The sequence below is a fragment of the Conger conger genome, chromosome 9 (genome assembly GCF_963514075.1).
Source record: "Conger conger chromosome 9, fConCon1.1, whole genome shotgun sequence".
In the NCBI taxonomy this organism is placed as follows: Eukaryota; Metazoa; Chordata; class Actinopteri; order Anguilliformes; family Congridae; genus Conger; species Conger conger.
In genome coordinates this window covers 39,612,962-39,635,966 of record NC_083768.1, presented here as the reverse complement: position 1 = coordinate 39,635,966, position 23,005 = coordinate 39,612,962, and the positions used below count along the sequence as shown (strand labels likewise).

Sequence of the window (23,005 nt, the reverse complement as noted above, 5' to 3'; positions counted from 1 at the left end):
AAATTATCGGTAATGACCGTGGCAATTTTCTGAAGGGACCCACAGAATCCAGAGCAGATTGTAAAACCTAGCAAACCCCATTGGGGACCTGTGCCATCTAGTGGCAGAAATAGGTATTAGAAATAGCAGCCATTTAGAGACACCACATTTTTGAGACCAATTTAAATGAAAATGCAATTATAAACTGATCATTCATATTAGAGAAGTCAGGTCTGTTTAGAGAAGACAGTGTCTGTTTAGCTCAATAAATATGTATTAAATATTAAATAGAATAAATAATTACATTTGTAAATGAGTTAATGGTGTGAATGATCATAAATTAGGATCATTCACCAGTCAAGATCTTTTTTAATGAATAAAGTCAGCTAGCTTGAAGAGCTTTCTAACATAATGCCTGAAAGCTACAATGGTCTGGAATTTGAAACGGGGAAAGGGGATTGGAGAACAAATAGAGCCAACACAGAAGATGTTGTCCCAAATGTTTATTGCAGCCTCAAAACAGAAAATTTACAGAAAACCATCCGACAGTTAACGAAACTTCTCAGGAATGCAATTTCACAATAATTTAAAACCTGTTACCCTTTTACAGCAGAAGACCATGTAAACCTTGACGAAATGTGTGCTGCATAAACTTTCTGTTAAAATGTGAACTGCAAAAGAACAATTCCTTTTCTTTTTTTAGACAGGTGTGATGTGTTATTGCTAGTTGTGCGATGTCTTTCCCTTGAAGTAATATCCTAAAGCAGCAGGACCCACCTTTCACATATGGCTTTGATAGTTAAACACTTCTTTAAAATTGGAGAATTAAAAATGTTCATCTAAAAAGTGTCTTTAAAAATCTAGAATGATTCTATCTTGTACAGCTGAAAATGTCAAATTAACACCACCTTAAAAATTCACAGACTTCAAAAGTATTATTTATAAGAGTAGAAAAGACCCACTAGTGTTATATAAAAAAAAGAAAACCTTAAAAAAAAACAAAAAAAACAAAAACTGCATATGCATCCACTGGTTCTATTGATGAAGTTCTGAGATACACTGCTGCCTTCTCCCAGAAATTGAAAAACAAACAAAACAAAAAAGGATTTTGCATTGCAGAATTTCCTAAAGTTTGTCACCGCTTCGGCAGGTCCCAAATCACCATGATGTACGTAAAACGCTACAAATACGACACACTGAACCCACAGAGGAAAAAACAATGATTCACAGTGAGAGAAGAGACTAAAAACACATCACTGAGTTTCCTTCAAAAGATCCAACTTGCTTTTCAGTTTAATCCTTTAGCCTAGGTGCATAGGCAGAGCCACATTAACGTCCTTTTGATAAAATAACTGACAACATCAACATCAACAACAACAACACTAGAAAGGAAAAAGGAAACCAAGTTCAGCCCCAGATGCAGGAAGACAGTTGGGACATCGGAGAGATCAGGTACAAGCTCAAGCCTCTTAAATCGGCTGAATTCCCTTTAGATTAACTACACCCTTTACAACCTCCCGCCCACCCCCCACCCCCCCAACCCAACCACCCTTATTTATTTTTTTTAATTTTTTTTTTAATTTTTTTAATTTTTTTTTTTTTAAACAGCTGATATTCTTAAGAATCCCAGTTGAAGAAACTCCATGCTGAGCACAGCTCTTGTAAAGCCTGCAGTCTGCTGCCATTCATATTTCAGGTCACACACAGACACACACACACACAGAGACACACACACCCACACACACACACACTCCCTCCCTCCCTCCCTCCCTCCCTCCTTTCGCAGTGAGACTTGACGGCGAGCTGCTCACTCTGTAACCCAGGCAGTGTTTCTGTGGCGGGACCGCTATAGTCGGTCAACACGACCAAACCAACAAGGTCCAATCAGGAGTCAAAGAAACATGATCAAAAAAAAAAAAGAAAGGATGGAAAAATGTCTAACTGGGTTAACGTTCAAAGGTCGCACCTGTCCCCCTCCAAAAAAAAAAGGCTTAAGCTTCACAGCGGAGTGCAAAAGCACTCATTTCATTAGTTAAAAAATAAAAAAACACAATATTCATACAGAGCAGTGGTGTACACATTCACTTATCCTGAATCACATAGATTAAAACCTAAGCACGTGGAATAACAGTGCTATGATTACCCACAACGTTTGACAAACCGATGTGGTCCACTATATATCAGAGGTGTAGAAGCTGCTGTGGTCTTTCTTAGTTGAGGTGAGTGTCAAGAACACTTGCAGTACCAGACAGCTATCAAACAGAGGTACAGTGTGTTGAATACTGTAAAATACTGAAAATAAGAAGGAAAAAAAGTCACAGCTGACAATTTGCCGATAACGACATCACAGCTCATTACCAATGCTCAAAAAAGTGAGCTGTGCACACAAGCTCACACACACACACACACACACGTACACACACACACATACGTTCACACGTATGTACACACACACACCCATATATCACCTGACAATTGCCTTGAGAAACCCTGCCAGCATAGATTCTTGTTAGCTGTGCAACAGTGACGTGAACGCTAAATACATACTGGTAATACAAAACTTTCACTTGAGTGACTCTGTGACAGACCGTTTTTCAGCTTTGCATATAGATCCTTCACAGACGCATTGGCATTACGTCACAAAACAAGACTGCAACAGTGATGAGGGGGAAAACCATGGCGACTTCGATAACAGGTCGCCCTCAGCCACAGGCTAAGACCCGAGACTAACAAAGACATGTACCTCTGCTCTTTACATACTGACTGCAATTACAACTCAAAAACAGAACGAAACATGCATCTAACGGTCTAAAATGTAAGGGGTCAGAGAGAAAGAAATTAAAAATAACATGATTAATGGCACTACCTTCTAACCTAAGATCTTGAAAATCATTCATAATTTTCCAATCAGAAAAATAACCGTCATGGGGGATGGGAGTAAAAGTATAATCATACTTCAGAAAAGAAAAGTTGAGTGAACTAAAAGAGTGATATGTGGACAGGAAGGAAGGATGGGAGACTAACAGGAGGATGGGTTCTGAAGGGGTTGGACTCCATGCCACCAGTCAGGACTCTCCATGATTTAGTAAAATTATTTTGTTTAAGTTTTTTTTTTTTTTTCGTTTTTGCTCAGCGGTGGGATTTTTCAGACGCTCCCTCTCAGTGGAATGTTGTTGGGGTGTGTCCTCGTGATCTTCCCAGTTTTCTGTGCTCTGTTTAACCTTTACGTATCTGTGGGGGGACAGAGAACACAGCAGGGGGGTGAGTTAAAGTCCAGAGCACTGCAGCAGGTGAGAGATCAAACAGGACCAGCAAACAACGCACTACCATAAAATGGTCAGAGAAATGGCCTTGAAGGGGCTGCGGGTTTGATTCTCTGGTGGGGCACTGAACCCATGTTTCAGTCAATATTTAGCTGCATAAACTTAGTGTGTGCAGCAAAATAGACACCCTGTAAGTTACTCTGTATAATAACATCTGCTAAAGACCAAAATACAAATAAAAACACAGGCCATGGCTACAGACAGACCCTACAGATCCACCAGTAATTTCCACATTTTAACACTGAAAATCCTGTCCTACCACTGGGAGACGACCACTGTGATATGAAGGGGCACGCCCAAAGACAATACTGTGGTAAGGAATGCCCTGTCTGTTCTGCAGCCGTTTTCAGTAACCTTCAGAAACTGTACCAGGAGTTTCTTTCCCCAGCTGTGACTAGCTGTTGCTAGGAGACAGAGGTCAAAGAGACACTCTGCTTAACCCATTACTGTCCAAAGTGGAAGTTTTGAAATTCCTTTGGTACACTTGTCAAGCTAGTTGAGCCGATAACAAATGTGTTGTTTTTTCCAAATGGGCCAATGTATGAGGCTATATTTTGGGTTTTTCTTTACATGCCATTTCTGTGCTTTCTCTTATGGAACTAGTTTTTACAGATTGAATTAACACATAAAAGTAGGGTGCATATGGAAGAGTGCCTGCATGCTCACAGTCCACATGAAATAGTTTGCTTCACTTCAAGAACCCACCACCAGGGGGCGGTTTGTCATACGAGACACAGCATTCCCTTCCTACACTCCGTCCCATACTGCTAAAACCAGATGCCAGGGGGGTGTGCAGCCTAAAAACCTGTTCTATTTACCCGATAGGAGTGATTACTTCGCAAGACAGGCATATGTGTTGGACACCATACCAACCACGTTTATTACAAAAATGCTGATTCAATATCTGTTGCAAAGGGGATTAAACTTACAAAATGAAGCCTAGAGCCCATGGATTTACTGTTAAAAGTCATACGACCACATAGAGCAATGATTTACGAACAGTATGGCCCTGCTCACTAGTCACTAGTCACTAATTACAGTGCACAGGGTAATAAATAAATGTCAACCTGCCCAGTAGGCTGGTGCTGTTTGTAATGGTGACTGCTGAAAAATAAAGAAATCTTCATATTTCTGCCATAGCTCAGGTCCAGTGTGTATTCTCAGCTTAGTGCAAGCATATGTTCCACTGATAACATGTTCATTTTGTTTTATTCCTTGGCGGTGGCAATTTGTTGCAGTTGTTTTTCTTTGGTTAATGACAGTAGTCACCTGTGCAGCCCAACACTAAACAGGAACTGGTGTAAATTTCATTTTCACTGGCAGCATGTCCAGGACCATAGCTCTTGACATACAACACAATTCCAAGATAAGATTTCAGTGTGCATTTGTCTAGTTTCAACAAGAATCACTGCAAACTTATCAAAACATAATGTGTGTCTGTGAATCAGCTGAATCTGAACAAAACTCTTTATGAACATTACCCAGCATGCAGTAAGTGCAAGTGATCCAATTGGGAAAGGGGTGCAGAAAGTGGGTAGAGCTCCTTCACTCCCCCTATAGGACAGTGGCCACCTCATTCATTTACACTCACTGTAAGAGGCCGTCGCTGGGCATCTTTCAAGATTATGTTATTATGCACCATTTATTTCTATTAGGGGACTGTCCAGTCCATTAACATACTGCTCATGTAAGCACAACGAATTTGAGGAAAGCCCTATGGGGGCCCGACTTTAACTGGACAAGAGACAACACAGACACACAAACACACTCACACACTTACCCGTGGGCTCCTCCTCGAGTTGTTGCTCTGTTGCAACAGGTTCTTCTGTTTAACCGAAGTTACCAAACAAACACAAAACAATTAACAGGACGCAACACCAAACAAAAACACCACCATTTTTATACTAAAGTATCAAACACGTATGACAGTAGACAAAACTAGTACAAGACAACAGCACCAAACGATAGCCCAAAACAAATTGGGGTTTTTGAAGGCTTGGGGAGATACAACTCTGGATTCAACCAAATACGCCTATTAGTGAACCAGTATTCCAGCCCTCCCAGAGATACACACACAGACACACTGAAAGTGCAGCAAAAAATTACCTGAAGACTCTGCTTCAGCCTGTTCTTCAACTGGAACGGATTCTTCTGCTACAATAAAAAGAGTATAGTCAGTCAAGTGTCTTAGTATTCATCAGCTAAGTGACGCCCTTAACCACAGTTAGTTGACCCTGCGGACATCTTAGCATGCAATCAGTCCGTAAAAGGGTTAGTTAAAGGACCTCGTTGAAGGCTGCAGCAGAATGACACTACCCAGCATGCTTTGCAGCTGCCCTTTCAAAGAGAACAGCTGTTGTGAGGGAGAGATGGAGAGATTACAGGCCCTGTTTACACGTTTAATGCAAGAAACGTCTGCAGAATCAGATCTGAATAGTTTTTCGAGTTGGTCTGGAGTTGGTTTAAGCAGTTACATGTAAATATTGTAGTATTTTTACTGCCATATAAGCTCCTATCATAAGCCACAAAAACAATGTAGTCACAAAAAGACTTGGGTCTTGGGCTGGGCAATTTCAGTCTGATTGTGCAAAATCAATACATAAAAAATGCAAGTGCAAACAGGGCTATATTGTGAGAATGAGTGAGCGGGTTAACAAGCATGAGCAAACGAGCGTGAGTGAGTAAACGAGCGTGAGTGAGTGATCTCGATCAGATGTCTGATACTGGGGCAAAGAATTAACCTTCTGTTTCTTCCTCAAGTATTTCTTCCTCTTCAGGAACTTCTGATGGGCAAATACAACCAGAATATCACTCACAATTGGTCTACATTTCGAACTTGCTGAAGGTGCAAACACCGTTCAACAAATTCTTTACTTTCTATTAATCCAGTTTTTACAAACCTAATTCCTCCTACAACTTTAGTTTTTGCATAATGCTACAATGATTGACCACTGTTCTCCTCAGAACGTTCCCTGCCCCTTCTGTAGAAATGAAACACTAAAATGATATTGTGAGACGGAATCATACGTAGCTTAAAGGCAGTCTATAAAAGATGATACCACAAGCTGCATACATGGGCTAGTCAACAGCACAGACTAGCTCTAGTGATGGGACAAACTCATAATTACCATACAATTTGTCATTTAAAAAAAATGGCTCTTTCCCCTCACCTTCAGTTAATGCTTCTGCTTCTGGTTCTGCTAGAAGACAGGGGAAATTCATTAAGGCTACACTGAAACAGCAGTCAAAATGTCTTTTCAGTAATACATAGAAAAGGCCAACGAAAAAAACTAAAAGATAACCAATACAATATGCCTATTGTATTCAGTTGAGCTTTATTTCCCTTTTGTTCATATTGCCCAATACATCAGTTATTTTGTAGAGGTCACATGCCTGCGAACTGCATTTGAGTATTTTAATCAAACAGCAGAGAAAGCGTCCAGTAGGCAGCCACTCCGTTGGGAACTTGAAGTGAACATCCATACAGAATGGATATAACTCACCATATCTGAGCTCATCTCAGTGAACATCCAGAAAAGAGACATTTTGAGAATGAGAAAATACTAAGCAACTGTGGGCTCTTTCTGCTCAATGTTTACCAATCTAACACATCCAATTAAATTCTGAAGTTTCATAGACTGTCATCATAAGAAAACGCACAGTGTAGATGACACGGAGTGGAGAGATTTGTGTAAAATAGTACTCTCTTCAAACTATGCGTGAAAAACCAACATGGACCTGACCAAATGTACACGAAGGACTGCCTATCTGAAAAAGATAAGATTAGCCATACGTGTGCTTTTGCAATTTGGCCACAGGTGTTCAGTAGTGCACGTTTCTGAGAAAAACGTTCAGGAAGATGACTGTCAGCAAAATGCAGGGCCTTGAAAATTTCTGATTCTTTTTTTTTTTTGGATGGGGAGAGGGGGGGGGGGGTTATGATGGCTGTTTGGGAAATTCTACCTTTAGTTGCAGTTTTATTTCTTTTTAGTTAATAAAGTTATTTTAAAGCACCCCATTGTTGTTCCATTGCTACTTTTTAAAAGTAAAAAATTTTTCAAGGCACTTTTCAGAAAAGCACAGGGCCACTCATTAACAGAGCGGCCATACAAAGTTCAATCAGCGGATTCTAGGGAGCTCACCCTCTTCATCTGCTGCTGCTTCCTCCTGAGGCTCTGGCTCTTCCTGGGCAACCTCCTCCTCTTCAACTTCTTCAGGAGCAGCCTCTTCCTGCACCTCCTCCTCAGCTTCCTCTTCCACAGGTACAGCCTCCTGCTCCTCAACTGGGGCAGCTACCTCCTCCTCAACAGGAGCGGGCGCCTCCTCTTCCACAGATTCAGCCTCCTCCTCAGCAGGTGCAGCCTCTTCCTCCTCAACAGGTACGGCCTCCTCCACATCTTCTACAGGAGCAGCTACCTCCTCCTCAACTGGAGCAGCCTCCTCTTCAACTGGAGCAGCTACCTCCTCCTCCTCAACTGGTGCAAGCACCTCCTCTTCTACAAATTCAGCCTCCTCCTCAACTGGTGCAGGCACCTCCTCTTCCACAAGTTCAGCCTCCTCCTCAACTTGAGCGTCCTCCTCTTCAACAAGAACAGCCACCTCCTCCTCAACTGGTGCGGCTACCTCCTCCTCTACAGGTGCGGCTGCCTCCTCCTCTACAGGTGCGGCTGCCTCCTCCTCTACAGGTGCGGCTGCCTCCTCCTCCTCAATTGGAGCAGCTACTTCTTCTTCAACAGGAGAGGCCACCTCCTCCTCAACTGGGGCAGCTACCTCCTCCTCTACAGGAGCCTCTACCTCATCACCCCAAAGATCTGCCAATTCCTGTTCAACTGGGTCAACCTCTTCCTCTATGACTGGTTCCTCCTCCACCACTTGGTCTTCCTCCACCTCTTCCTCTACAGCTTCGATCTCTTCCTCCACCTCTGGCTCTGTAAAGGGTGAATCATGAGAGCATCAATATGGTGAAACAATGAACAGTATTGATTTGCACAAGGCAGAGATAGGTCATTCTAGGATCGAGTTTTGCAATATGCTAATACGTCAAAACAGGACTTTTTTCCTACTTTTCCAGAAAACGTGTCAGTTTTCAACCTGAATTTCTGCATCTGTCACGTGACCCTGAGTAACTGACAGAACCAGAAGTCACATTAAAAGCTGGTAATACACAAAGACGCCAGTCTGCCTGGTCTGGTCTTCCTGGTTTCGTCGGCTGAGGTCAGCCCTTGCAAAAGGTGCTAGAACCTTGTCAGGGTTTTTGATCCAATGGTTTATTTCTGTACATGTTGGCAGCTGCATCAGGACCTGTAGCAACATTAGTTTGGCTCAAAAGTAAAAATTACTTTTAGATTTTGCTGAAATTATCTACCTATCTACTATCTGCACTTCCCATTAGTGCATTTTCCAAAATCTGATTTGGTTGGCGTATGGTTTGAGATGTTAAGTTTAGCAGCTCCACCACAAAGTTTGGAGGATCAGGCAGGCACGCACCTGAAGGCCACTCCACAACTGGCTCAGGTTCTGGTTCTGGTTCCGGTTCTGGTTCTGGTTCAGCTTCTGGTTCTGGTTCAGGCTCAGGTGCTGCAAATGGTTAAAAACAACAGATCAAAGTCACTTCATACGGAGTGAGCAGATCCTGTGGCTGCTGCAGGCCTGGTTCTCAGAGATCCACAGGACTAAATGATAGTAGACCAGAGGTGGGCAACGAGGGCCATATCAGCTTCTGGTTTCATGCCAACTTGTTTTTAATTAGGCTACTAATTGACCCCAACATTTACGCCATCTGACATTTTAGCTACATTTCTTTATGAGCTGAAGAATGACAGCTGAAGCCTGCTCTCAGGTCCCTACATGCCTCTTTTTATTCAGAGACAAAATGAGAAAATGGAACAGGAAGCTATTAAAATAACATGAAGGACAACACAAACATTGGCAGCAACAATTAATCACATTATTTTCCAACAAAACGGCTGCATATTCTTGTCAGAAAAAGAAAAGATTAGGGCGGTGTTGTTAAACTAAGCATGGGATGAGTTATGAAACCACCATTGCTTCCTTGAAGTGTCTGATACTTCACTAAATTGGTTAAATTTCAAAGCACTGTAATGCAGGCTAAATGACCTCACGGCAAGGGGCATGACAGAAGTTATATAAAATAAAATAAAAACACATATACATATATACAAATTTATATTTATAATTATATTTTGCTTTTTATATATTTATCAATTTTTAGATTAAAGAAACCAAAATAAGTCAATAGGTCAGTTACTGATACTAGTTATTCATTACTTGGTCAAGCCAACATGATCTACATTTTTTGCAAGGGCTTGGTACAAGAGCCCACCATATGAAGCAATACTATCTTATCTACAATCCGGTTAAAGAGTGATCAACTTTCCACGTCTTGTCGACCAATGAGGGTGCCCTACGTTCTACTCATGCTAGTGACACACATGTAGAATCGATAGCGTTTTCCAACACTGCGGGTTAATATTTAACCTCAAGTTAGATTGGGAGAGGTTCAGGGGGAGGGGTGGGGAAGACCGGCGTGTTCCTTATGGCAAGGAGTGACCACAAATGAAGCCAGCCAGACGGCAAGTGGGGGAAAACCACAGTGCCAACTGGCCCGTGTCAGCATTGTTCTGCTGCAAAGTGAATAATCAGCCAATCACAATCAACCCCAATGTCACACAAGCCTAAGGTGTTTCATACACCTTTATAGAAACTACCAGAAACTGCCGCAGCAGAACCCGGAAGAGGCAAATCTCATTAACATATTTTTATAGGCCTTTATTAGATATGGCTTTGGCAGCCTTTAAGCCTTTGAAGATGTTTTTAGAATGTCCGCCTGCGCCCAAATTCTAAATCCATGTTCCAACGAATTGCTTCCCATTTCCTTATTAGGACAATGACTGGTTTTTCTATGCAAGTCTGGCCTTACCTTGTTCTGCCGGTGGAGCTGGAGCTTCCTCTTTCACTGCCTCCGTTTGCACAACGACAGCAGGCTTGTCCTTCAGTCCTGGATGTGTTCAAATGGGCATGCAGTCGCATAAGCTTGCGTGTCATTTCAGATTATTTGTGAAGCATATCACGCCAATGTGGATTTGTGAAGCTTCCCTTTCATCATGAGGCCTGTCACTTTGGTTCAAATTCATGAAGCATTTGTGTTTAGGAAAATGGTCTATGAATGAATAAAGAGGAGGACTGCATGCACCATGAAGATTCAGTTGTGATGCAAACTCACAAAGCCTCTGGCTGTTACCCATGAAGCATGTGACTCCTAAAGCTTCTCTCATTTCAGAGTCTTAGCTTTTGGCTAAAATGTGCATTTGTGAAACAATTTTACAGAAAGCTTCTTTGGAGTCATGAGCTCCTGTACAGAAAGCAAAATCAGGGACAGTGTGCGTTCACGCAACCAGGTACACCAAACATATGAAACTTATGCTAATGTGAAACCACAAACTAATCTTCACATGAAAAGGTTAATAAAAATGAGTGAGGGCACTGCAAAGATGGTGATACATCTTAAATGGAATATGCAGTAATCAAGATGAAGGCAATAATGTGAAATTAAACAGTCAAAATATGGATTATGCAGAAGTGCAGTAAATACCTTTCATGTAACATGTAAATGAGACAACACAACAGAGGACCAAATGCCTGAATTTGGTTTACTTTTGCTCTTCTTGTTTTTTTTACTTTGGCCAACTGGACAATGAGTGGATTGTGAAAGAGTGAGTGAATGAGAGAATAATGACATTTGAAAAGGGAGGCAAGTAAGCTGCAGAACAGCATGGATCATTACGGTGGTCCCCACAGAAAAAATAATCACAGGACACAGTGGGCACCAATGAACAGTATCTTAGACACATTTACTCAGGACAGTTTGGGCGAGTATGCTGTTCAGGTGTAAAATGGTGACACCACAGAACCCACTATTGCCACACTGTTGCCCCTGGTTACAAACCGACCAATCTCTGACTCTGTAGGGCTATGTGTATTTCACAGCTGTCAGCCATGGCCGCACCTTGCTGCCATAACACAGGTGGCCCATGGTGCAGATCTGCAGATAACAAAACTGGGTTTGCCTGCAGCTTCAGAAATGGGTTTCGCAACAGACAGGTTAAGGCTTGCCTCCTGGTAAAACCAGAGCTGCTACAAATGTACATGTCGGCTAAAACGCTGAAGCGAAACGTAAGTGAATCAATAAACACTGAAGTGGTCTTCTGCTGAGTCACCCGACAGTTTCTTTGGCCCTCCTCCAATGTCTGATCGACAGGATTTGGCTGTGCAGGTTGTAATGTGAAAGGTATGTCACACTAAAAAGTGACTGAAATGGGTGGGTGCCACAGTAAATACGACAAGCAATTGGCCTGCCGTGGGCCGGGTATATTCAAAAAAGAAAAGTATATAAAACTATTCATTTGAACGTTTATCATTTAATATTTCATCTACAGCAGACTATGTATGGCAGAAAACTTTATCAACATCAAGTAATAAAATAGACATAAGGAAATTCAACACTAGTGCATATTTGTATCTGCATCACTTACTAGAATTGCCTTTTAATCCTTCAAATACGCTCCAAATAAATGCGGCATCTGAATGAGCAGCAGCAGAACAGAAGGCACCCTGTCAGAATTGTGAAACTGTGAAACTAGTTTAGAAAATAAAGAAAAAGCTAAATAACATTTAATGTTTCTCATGAGATTTGGCTCCTAAAACATAACATGGTAACAGCTGCTGCAGGGATGGATAAGCATTAAATGAGTTTAGGAAATATTTAGCAAGGAGCTAAATTCACACTCCCATCACGATGATGTGGTTTGGGGACAATGAGCGAGACTACAGAACCACAATACCCATGAACCTGCAGGACAGCAATCTAGCTTGGAGATCGCGTTACAACCCTGCAACTGGACGTCGGGCCTCAGAAACCAGGCCCAACCTCCCCGACTCTTAGGAGGGCACCCTCGTTTTCACATTCTGTTTGTTTCATCAGGCCTGTTTTTCAGCCTGAGGACTGGCAAGCCACACGGCATCATTTTTTACCCTCTTTACCCGAATCCTTCTGAGATTTCCTCTTCCGTTTGGCCACAACATCTTTAGAGCGCTTTCCCTCTTTCTTGCTGGTTTTATCGTCATCATCATGGCCATGTCTTTTTTTACTGGGCGCCTTTTTGTCCTTCGCTGGCTTCTCCCTCTTGGCCCTTTTCTCAATGCTGCCCTCCTCCTCTTTCTCCTTCTCAGACTCCTTCTCCACTCCCTCCTCTGCTCTCATGGCCTTGACTTTCATCTCCTCCTCTGCCTTCTCCATCTCCTCCATCTCCTCCATCTCCATTTTCTCCATCACCTTGCGGAGCTTGGCCTCCGTCCTCTCTGCGGCCCTGACGGAGGCCTCCTCCAGCCGGGCCGCTGCGGCTCGTTCGGCCTTGCGCTCCTCCTGCTCCACGGCCACCACCTTGCGGAGCTCGGCTAGAGCCAGCCTGGCGATCTTCTTGGCCTCCACGCGCTCGTGGATCATGGCCAGCTGCCGCTTCAGGGCCTCTTTCAGCTTCCCGGCAGGGTCAGGGAAAAGGGAGCCCCCTGGAGGCGGGGAAAAACGCCAGGCCCCACCCACCCAGTCAACAGTCCCATCATGACAGCAGGAACGCCTGCCCACTCCACACCAGCACTGCCAATCACGTTAGTGTAGTTAATCTGGGACTATGGTGACACTTCACACCAGCACAACCACTCTTAACCCGAGAAGCCATTTTATAGCAAATGCAGACGCTTCTGATTATTCACCTAAAGAACCTCCTAAGTCGCTGTACACGCGCTAAAGCTTCTGTTAGTCTCCAGAGTAAGACATTCCTTCAGTAAGGTCACGCCTCCTGGGAGTCAAATCGTGCAATACAAACACAAAAACACCTGCGGCAGTTAGTAGAAATGCAGCTCTGCATTTCTTAAAGCAAATGTAACAGAAACAATTAAAAACTGAAGTTATCCTTAGCAATCATAAGCCATAACCACACATCAAAACTATGTTAATAAAAAGAATGACAAGTCCTTCTCAGATGAACTATGCCCCGAATACATAGATGCATGTCCAGGTTTCAAAAACCTGTGCTTCAAGTCAGTGTGCACTCAACTCAAAGCACATGACACCAAGCCAATGAGGAGGCCCCATTGCAAGCAAATCACCCAAACAGCAAAAACCAAACAAACAAACATATATTCCCAAATGCCAAGCAGTGGGATCACACGCAAATACCTCTGGGCCTTGGTTTCTCAGCAACCTTTGCCGGCTTCTCTTCTGAAGTGTCAGGGGAAAAAAGGAGTTTAAAAACGGGACCACAGGCACATCAGCTGGACCAACCACACACAGAAGGGTGCAGGGCTTCCATTGACCCATTGTGTCAATTGACCCAAATTAGGATTAATTTAACCAATCCCAGGCATGCCCACCCCCCACCCCCCACCCCAAGCCTCACTTCATGCCATGCCATTAATTTACACACCTGGTGATAAGCTGAAATAGCCCAAAACTCAAAGGCCCAACAGGAATCTCCCATCCTGGGATTCATTCGAAGTGGGGTTTTGGGGGTAGTAACAAGTGGGGTTTGGGGGCATGTCTAACAGAGGTGTAGTTCAGATGGCGATAAGGGGGCATCTGACACCAGCGGGTAGTCTGTCCAATGCCTGAAATGCTTCTTGCATTTCACAAGCTATACTTAGCTGCGTTTCAGGTTATACTACACTCTCCCCTCCAACAAAAAAAAAAAAAAAAAAAAAAAAAGTCAACCAGCACAATGCAGTCTCCTCACATTGCCTCTCCTATCTATAACCCCTTGTTACCGAAGACATCTTTACTCTTAAACAGTACATTACAGGTCAGTAGAGAACGCTTGGTGTAGCAGCACTAAGCAGGCTATAAAGTATCAGATAAATTAAGAATCTACACCCAGTGGTTTCAGTTAAGACGAGACTACGATTAAAATGTTCCAGTGCATCATCAGTGATCTGACATTATGTTGATGGAAGACTCATAGCCGCATGTAGTGTGTCACCAAAGTTAAGGAACAGCCAATCGATCAAGTCTCCATTTCCAGGTAGGCTCCAAAAAAAAAAAAAAAAAGAAAGAAATTACAAACAAAGAAAAAGTTACCTTGTGAACTGGATTTACCGGTAAGATGGAAAATGAACCCAGCCTTCCTGGTTGTGGCAGTCAGCACACACGTCCAAGAGATCCTCGGCAATCGTAATTAATCAGCACACATGATTAACGGAGTGTAAAACACTGGGACAGGGAGGGCCACGGGAGGCAAACAAAACTACAGCAACATAAAAAGCAGCTTCGGTAGCAGATGCAGGCCTGTGCTTGATTAAACCTCCAGAGGGAAACTGGTCCCTCATCAGCATGACTGCAACGTCATGCAAACCGAACGGTACAACACGCTGAATCCGCAGACTTTTATTCCCCAAACGGAATAAAAGTCCTGAGCCACACTGACAGAGGGAATACCTTTAGCTTTTACAGTTTTCGTTACTGCCTGTTCTTCTGCTTTGGAGGAAGAGGAAAAAACAAATTCTTTTGTGAAAACTGCTGAGGCGCAAATGAATTCCCACCACACACACAAGATTTAAACACTTTTCTGCACAATATCCTCATGCAAGTAGCAGACTCTTAGGAACATTATCACCATTCACCACAGTCTCGAAAGGTCTCTCCATAGTTCACTGAATATCTCATCTATTCTTCTCCTCACTGTACAGTCATGCATTAAACCATTTGAATGAAACAAGCAAACCAAAAGGCCCTAGAGGGATAGCGGAAGGGCCAAATCCTACAGTTAGGCCTACTCTCAGAAAACCACAGGAAATTAAAGCACCTTCCGGCTTTGTTTTTCCTCCAAGCTCTTATCAGACATTGAGGAAAGGAAAATTAAACTAGCATTGTTGGGAACATAGGATAATATCAAGAGGATAAAGTCAACCCAAAGGTTGCACCATTCCTAGTGAGTAGGATTGTGGAGATGCATTATTATTACTATTTTTTAATTTCATTTATTCTCACTCACTCTGACACAGGAAGTTCTTTTTGGCACACTGGCATGGGGTAAGCATTAGCATAGCCATGCATGCGCGTGCATGCAGCAGTGAATCCAGCACTCCTTCGCTCTGTGCCAGGCTCAGAAAGCAGTGCTGCAGAAAGATCATGCTGAAGACATGTTCCTGCTATGGACGGGTTCAGTTCTGCGTTCTCAGCATTTGCCGTTTGTGAACAAAGCACGTCAGTCCTAAACTCAGGCACTTGCATCTCAGCCCAGATAGGGTGGAACGTGTGCCATGCCAGGCCCTCTGAGGGTGCTTAAACCAGTATAAAAGGCCAACATGATCAAGGTTACTGTGGCACAAACCGGTTTTCAGTTCCAGTGATCTTTCCTCTGGCCCAGTGTTATTATAAAAAACTGTTACTTGCGTGAAGTGTTTGTTGTGTAGCAAGTTTCTGCATAGCCCTGACCCCATGGAAAAAGCTAAAAGCTATACTTCCCAAACAATGCTTGGTCCAGCTCTACAGAGGGAAAGGGTAATCAGCCACCTTGGTTCCCCTATGTATATAGTGGTGAAGGGAATTTTCCATAGAGCTCTACTAGTAGTGCTCAAACAAACCTACCACTGTAAGCAATGTGGCAGGGTGGAAACCATGCCGTCAAATCGCATTTGTGCTTAATCAGTGGCAACTGAGGTAGATAACTGGGGAGGGGCAATAATAACGGACTAACAAAGAGGCTCAATTCACCTCTATTGTGCCAACACCTTAACAGTCTATTTCCAGAGGTTGCTTAACAATAGCTGCCGATCCAACCAATCAGGGCAAAGCCAGTAGGTTTCCACACCCCAGGGGAGATTCAAAGAAACATGCCTCTGAGTCTATAGGGGAGGAATTCTTCCTTTTGTCTGAATATATGGAGCCAAGCTTATTTAGTGTACATGGGGATTACTACATTGCATTGTGCTGTGTTGAGATTCATGTTTCAGAACATTCAAATCTCCAAATACCATACCTTGAAGCACAGTGCCATTTGGAACAAACTGTGCAACTAGAATTAGATTAACCTCCTAAGACCCGCACTCTTTTTTGGTATGCATTTTTAATTTCTCTTTGCTATTTGGGCTTATTGGGACCTGATAAGTATAAAAACTAAACATCTTTTGACATGATGTAGTTTTTGAGAAAAATGATGTCCACATATGTGCATTGATGATGATGATTAGTGTAATTATTTACCATTTCCATCTTTGGAAATGAGTTGTGCACCCCTGGAATGCACTGCACAGTACGAAAGTCTCAGAGGCTACATCTTGCAGGACCTGCGTCAAGCATGCTAGCATTGCAAGAAATGCATCATCAGCTCTGGATCTTGGGGTGGGTGTTAGCAGCTCTGTGTTGCAGGCGGGTCTGCCTCACAACCAGCAGGTAGACATCGTATCGAAGCCCCGGTGGGTATGCATGTCGCAGGAAAAGCGTCAGCAGATCTGCTGAGGCATTCTCTGCCACAAAGGGAGCGGGTGGGCTCTGGGCGCAGTTTCAGACGGAGACGCTAATCTCGAGAGCCTCGGAGGCACGTCGCCCTGTGACATTCCACACTTTTAAAAGCCTCTCTTCAGGAATATCAGCTCCGAGCTGGGAAAGGGCCCAGAGCAAGGAGCGCCGCAGCCCGTTCTCAGACGGCTCCACGTCTGTCAGGGCACCCACCTGCTCGTCTCCAACCTCCGAGGGATTTATACGTTTACGAACAGCTGAACTCGCATGACACTTCAACATTAGTGTGAGTACAGGACAGGCGAGGACATGAAAAGCTATGTGAACAAGGAGAATGGTGATGGAAAGAGCATATTAATTCATTTCTATTTTCCAATCGTGCGTGCACGCGTGCCAGCAAGAAATGGGTTTAATACCTTGAAAGCAGAGGATTACATAACCTAGGCATACGGTACAAAAGCACACAGCACCATAGGTACATTCCATCAGCCTGAGCGAAGCAGTAAAAAGCATGCGCCTAGTGTGCAAGGGAAGCTTCCAGAACAGGAAGATCAGAGGGAATCTGGGGCCATGGATGGTTCTCACTCCAATTTCTCCCCTTCAGCGTATTTGAAAGGATCAGGCCTCCTTCTGAAGAATTTCATTCACAAGAACCTTCCAGGAAGATCAGCTCAGTGTAATGGACCAATATGTCCTTGGTACAGACTTCCCAGGCAGACTGTGTGGAACTCCCCACAGGGGACCTCCTTAACCATGCTGCCTCAGACGTACCAGCAATATCCTTTGTGGCCACGCTCCCTTCCTCCTCATCATCCTCATCTATCTCGAAGGGAGTCATTATGTCATAGACAACAGTGAAGAAGCCATACAGCAGACCAGTGGCCTCCTCTGACAAATTACTGAAGGTTTCAGGAATGGAAGTGTCAATATCAGCATCAATGTCTAGGTCCACATAACAGGGGAAAAGGTTGGACAGAGAAAGACGGACGGAGAAACAGACAGGTAAAGCAGAAGAGGCATAGGTAAAACAAATGGAAATTAAAAATTAAGCAGCTTGGAGTAAGGTGTCAAACACAGTGAAACAGAATGAAAGACAGGGAGTGATAGGAACATCTCATAACAGAAAGCATGCATTAGAAAGGTTTTGCTGTATAAAAATTAGGCGCTACAGGCCAGAACTGGTTGGTCATAAAAAAATAAGTCTGTAGATACTTCATTTCACACCATTTTTGAGACAAGCAGTCTATTCCGCAAAATTAAATTAGTTGGCACTTCTAGAAGTACGGACTTAAAAAGGCAAATAGCACGGGATGTCCATAAGATAATTTAATAAATGGGTAAAAAAAAATTTACGTTTTGAGTATCAGACAAACAGAAACAGGTATGTGTGTGACCGTACACAGAGCAAAAGTAAACCAAACTCAGCCATGCACATTAAAACTCAAAACCACTTTTCCACTCCAGCAGAGGGACAGAATCAGAAGAGCATGTGGACTTGCCTAGGATTACTTGGACGTCATCCAAATCGAAGTCACCGTCATTGTCCGCATCATATGATCCAAGTTTTCCTGGGAGAAGAGGTCAGGTTAGCACGGACGCTGGGTAAAGGCACTGCCCTGAAACAGGTGGGGGGTGGGGGGGCTTTCCGGTGATTTGGGAAGCACGCACCAAGCCTCGACAGCTCTTGCCAGCAACATGGAACATGGCCAGGAAACGAGTATCAGCTAACAGCTTATCAGAAGGCCTGTCAAACCTAAACTTGAAATCAGAGCCGTATTCGACAAATTAAACTTCACAACAAAGTTTAATGGAAGTATGCATATCAACTGGCAACTGATGATTCTGGGGGTTGTCTGCACTTGTTTTTCTGGTTATTAATTAACCCACACAAAAAAAAATATACTTCACTGTTACATAATCTTACATGCACAAGAGGGAACAGCCCCCCCCCATTTATTTAGGAAAGAGAAGACAGGAAGTGATGTCACGGAAGAGAAGGGAAGAGAGCCAATGAATCGGCCGTTAGTCGAAACAGTCGTGGTATTCGTGATGGTTAGTAGGTACTGTAACAATACATTTTGACCAACCATACCTTGTATTACTTCTGAAAGGTTAGAATGGAGGTCCTTTGCTTTGGCTGCATGCAAGATTAAGAGAAAACAATACTAATGCATTGGGGGGAAAAAAAGTGCTTTTCAGATTAATCTCAGAGACCTGATCAAAGAAAGATCAGAAATTTAAATAGATTCAGAACTGCATGCACAAACTAATTTTAATGAATTTAAGCTCTTACGATTAAACAAAAATAATCATTACGTGCAATTGGAATACAAGTGTGGATTGGAGTTCTTTAAAAATGAATATGAACAGAATCAGCTAGTGGGAGAAGTTGCATCTCGAATCAAGACAGTTTGTCTCACCGACGACACCCTGGTAGTCGACCAGGTCGAACCAAACCACGGCCACCGAGGTCCACACGCCGAGCAGGGCCAGAACCATGAACCAGGTAAAGAAAGAGCCCCCGGTCCCAGCCTCGGCCTTCTTCCCATTCTTATTGGCCAGCTGCTGCTTCGCCTCAGCTGGGGAGGGGGGAGAGAAATGACAGTTATCACCTAGCAACCACACTCAACATGCTCGGCTTATACACACGCACACGCAACCAACCCAACATCTGGCAGAATACATACACCTCTATTCATACATTAAAATGCTACCTGTCCACCACCACTGGACTAACAAAAGTGACTTCTTTACTTCACAACGAGGGGGATAAAAATCATGATTTGTTTATTTAAAGAAGGAAAATGCAAATATAAAACGGGAAAATTCTGCTGGCTGTGCAGACCCGAGCCAGTCAGGCAGCTCTGTGACCAGAGACGTGTAAAAAGTGACCCAGAAGCAGCAAGTCAGCAGGTTTGGAGCCACTCCAGTCTGCGGCCAGAACTAAAGCCCAGTTTTACAAGGAGGAGAATCGGACCCCCGAGAAGAACAAATCTATTCTCCAGTCTTTTCAATCACTAAACTGCACTTTTTTGTCAAAAAACACATAGCGCAGCATTTTGAACAAAGTACTGGTAAAATCAAAGCAGACGCACTGCAAAGTCCTTGCAGATAATTTTTATTATCTCATTTAAACACACTTTGCACGGTTTAAATATTACAATAGTGTATAATACAAATGAAACGTTAAATGAATACAAACTAAAGTTGTTCGGCCGAGTGACAGACAGGAGGTTATGCTACGTTATGTTAGATCCGCCCACTTTAACATCTCACAGCAGACTCTTATTTTTGGCGTGCCACCAAAGCCCACTAAACAATGACCTTGCCGGAAAGAGAAGTGAAGTCTGGCAGAAGACCGCATTCAAGGTTGACCAAGCTTTCAAGAGGGCACTACACTGCCATGATATACAAAGCTATACATGCAGAATGTGCATGTTTATATCAATAATCTGTCTGAAAAATGACTCCTTTTCATATTTTGAGCATATCGACCACAAGCACCAAAGGATTTCCATAGTGCTAGCTACGTAGTCAGTTAAGACACTATGAGCCCCCCTCTGCAAGAACAGGGACATTTTTAAAATCTCGATTTTGTGTTACTGCTGCTCCAAGCCATCGGTTTCACTTTCTGTCAACAAGAGCGGAAAGAGGCCCCTGTTTGAGTAAAAACCTCGGAGTGTTCTCCAGGTGCGTATGGTTGACACACACACACACACACACACACACACACACACACACACACACACACACACACACACACACACACACACACACACACACACACACACACACACACACACACACACACACACACACACACACACACACACACGTTAAGAGAATCCGGTTGGTGCAGCCAGTACTCAGGGCCACATCAGACTCCCCCTGCACAGGTAGGGATTTGTTCCTCAACATAGCACTTTAACAGCTGCAATCCCTTCTCTATCCGTTACCCTCTCTGCTTTCTACAGACTGAGTAAAGCAAAACTACATAAGGAGAGCAGCTCTCCTTTATTTAAAAAGGCTTTGTAGCGACTCTGTGTTGACAGGCTCTTCCTCAGCGATGGTATAACTACATTGGTAAGACAATGAGGGAGGCCAGAATAAGCAGCAGGTGTCTCACTGCAGTCCTCTCTGTCTGTCTGTCAGGACTGTGACATTCATGGTGAGGGTAGCAGTGCTAGTGGGGGCGGGGTACACTATACATATACAGAACACACCTGCTGCCCTCCTAATCCCCACCACAAAAATACACTCATACATGGTGAGGAAGCCAGCGCAAAACTGCACTAAATCTATTAATAAGATCATTTGCGCCCCAATTAGTAATAAAACCAGTCATAATGAGTGTGAGAACAGCACAAAATGAAACTGAAGCTTTCGATGCAGAGCACACAGACTCGAGTCCTGGCACTGACATTCCAAGTGCGTTCAAGAGTCTCTTTTACGATCATATTTTGACTAAGAGTGCACTTAAATAATTTTTTTAAAAGACAGCGACTATTTCAAACTTCTGCCATGTCTTATTTCAGCCTAATTAACTTGAGTGCAGCCAACTGCACCAGCCAGCGGAAATAAAATATCCAGAATCGAACACGACAGGATCAACATACTACAACACCACCTGAAGTACACCTCTACCCGTCTCCATGACGACACACCCGCGACCCTACCTGGTTCTTCCACCATTTCCTTCACCTCGGGCCTCGGCTCTTCCATCCCGCCGGAGCGTGTGAGAGCCTGACGGGCAGCAGGAGAAGCAATGGAGACGCCCCTCTCCTGCACAGCACACCCCAGTCCCCCCACAGCTTAAGCTTAGCTCAGCTCGAACCCGATACGGGCCCGCCTGCCCAACGCCTGTATTTTTAGAGCCGTCCTCTACCCCCCAGCCAAATGCGCTCGCAAGGGGGAGGGGTTGCACCCACACAGCTGTGCCCTAGGGGATTGTGGGACAGAGGAGGTCCAAGGCACTGACAGGCACTCATAATCTACACCCTAATGGAACGGCACACAAAGGCCTGTATGCAGGCTAGTCGAATGCGTTAATAGGTTATGGTTGTGGGGGCAAGAATAATGTCAAATTATATACACGCCGTGTGTAATTTAAGTGAACCATGACAAATGGTCAGTTGTTTGTGCTGCTGACAGGAAACGTGCCCCTATAATGGGACAGAAAGGAACAGCTGCCTGTAGCCAGTCTGCAAGAGGTTCACCGCGGTACACAACATCCATGATGGTGCCTCCCCGGCAGACACGGTCGAGTCACATTTAACCTGCGCGGTCAGTGGGGGGGTCTCAGACGCACTAGAGGGGCTTGCCAGTGAAGCGTTTGGAAAAGGCACTGAACCCTAACCGGGGCAGTACCAGCAGGGCGGCACACCACTAGCCTTCGCCTTCGCCAACTGCGCGAGGGTTTTAGTTGGCCTGCTGTTCCATCTATTGTCCTATAGGTTTTCATTTTAAACCTAATTTGGCACACCAAATGAAGTCAAAACCTACAGTGTTCCGATCAAACAGGTGTTTGGAGTCTGGTTGCAGCAGCAGCAGCACATGCGTGTTTGTGTGTGTTTGTGTGTTTATGTGTGTGTGTGTGTGTGTGTGTGTGTGAGCAGCACACACTCTGGAGAGCACATGCTTAAGAGTCCTGCACAGCTATGAGAGCTACTGCGTGCCTCTTTATAACCAACATTCATTAAAAATAAAACTTATAATTAAAAGTGCAAAAAAAAATAGAAGACAAATAAGGAAACTAACTTTCTGGATTTTGAATTTATGCTAACAGTTAGTCACAGCGGAAGGCCCTGGGGCAGTTTTTTTCCATTTTAGATTTACATATGTAAACAATTACGCCGTTAACTCATGGTGAAGAGGCTTACCAACTTGCGGGCGAAGGAACACCCCCCCCCCCCCCGCTTACATGTGCGCACACACCCACCCTTGTCTTTTTCATGAGCTGCGAGAACCACTGGCGCACAGAGAGAAACCTTTGTCTCCCTTCTCACACCCCCTCTCCCCAAACAAAATTCAAAACCAAACGTGAAAACAGCGGAGAACACAATGCGAGGCAGTGACATGCCACATCGCTGTGCAGCAGCAGGCCAGAGTGTAAGCCAGCCGCTCTGTAATGTGATACGGCGTGCGTGTGCGGCCACGGCCTTTCCGTTTGTTTGGC

The 23,005-nt window shown here is 43.9% G+C and overlaps 1 protein-coding gene across 20 annotated transcripts in view; it reads right to left on the bottom strand.

Moving 5' to 3' along the window:
- Positions 1-1,535: 1,535 nt before the first annotated feature.
- The window catches only part of asph (aspartate beta-hydroxylase), a 24,515-nt gene continuing 3,045 nt past the window's right edge, over positions 1,536-23,005 (bottom strand). Inside the window, exons 1-12 of one of the 20 annotated variants that reach the window (XM_061253935.1) lie at positions 21,507-21,686; positions 19,251-19,409; positions 18,923-18,967; positions 18,330-18,398; positions 10,243-10,320; positions 8,790-8,879; positions 7,445-8,230; positions 6,473-6,502; positions 6,044-6,085; positions 5,409-5,453; positions 5,083-5,127; positions 1,536-3,210 (exon numbers count right to left, since the gene is read on the bottom strand). In XM_061253935.1, coding sequence (XP_061109919.1) covers positions 3,203-3,210; positions 5,083-5,127; positions 5,409-5,453; positions 6,044-6,085; positions 6,473-6,502; positions 7,445-8,230; positions 8,790-8,879; positions 10,243-10,320; positions 18,330-18,398; positions 18,923-18,967; positions 19,251-19,409; positions 21,507-21,552 — 1,443 coding nt within the window. In that variant the 5' untranslated portion in view covers positions 21,553-21,686 and the 3' untranslated portion in view covers positions 1,536-3,202. Of the gene's footprint in view, positions 3,211-5,082; positions 5,128-5,408; positions 5,457-6,043; positions 6,086-6,472; positions 6,503-7,444; positions 8,231-8,789; positions 8,880-10,242; positions 10,321-18,329; positions 18,399-18,922; positions 18,968-19,250; positions 19,410-21,506; positions 21,687-23,005 lie in introns of those variants that run through there. The other 19 variants (XM_061253933.1, XM_061253936.1, XM_061253934.1 and 16 more) reach the window with 19 other exon arrangements.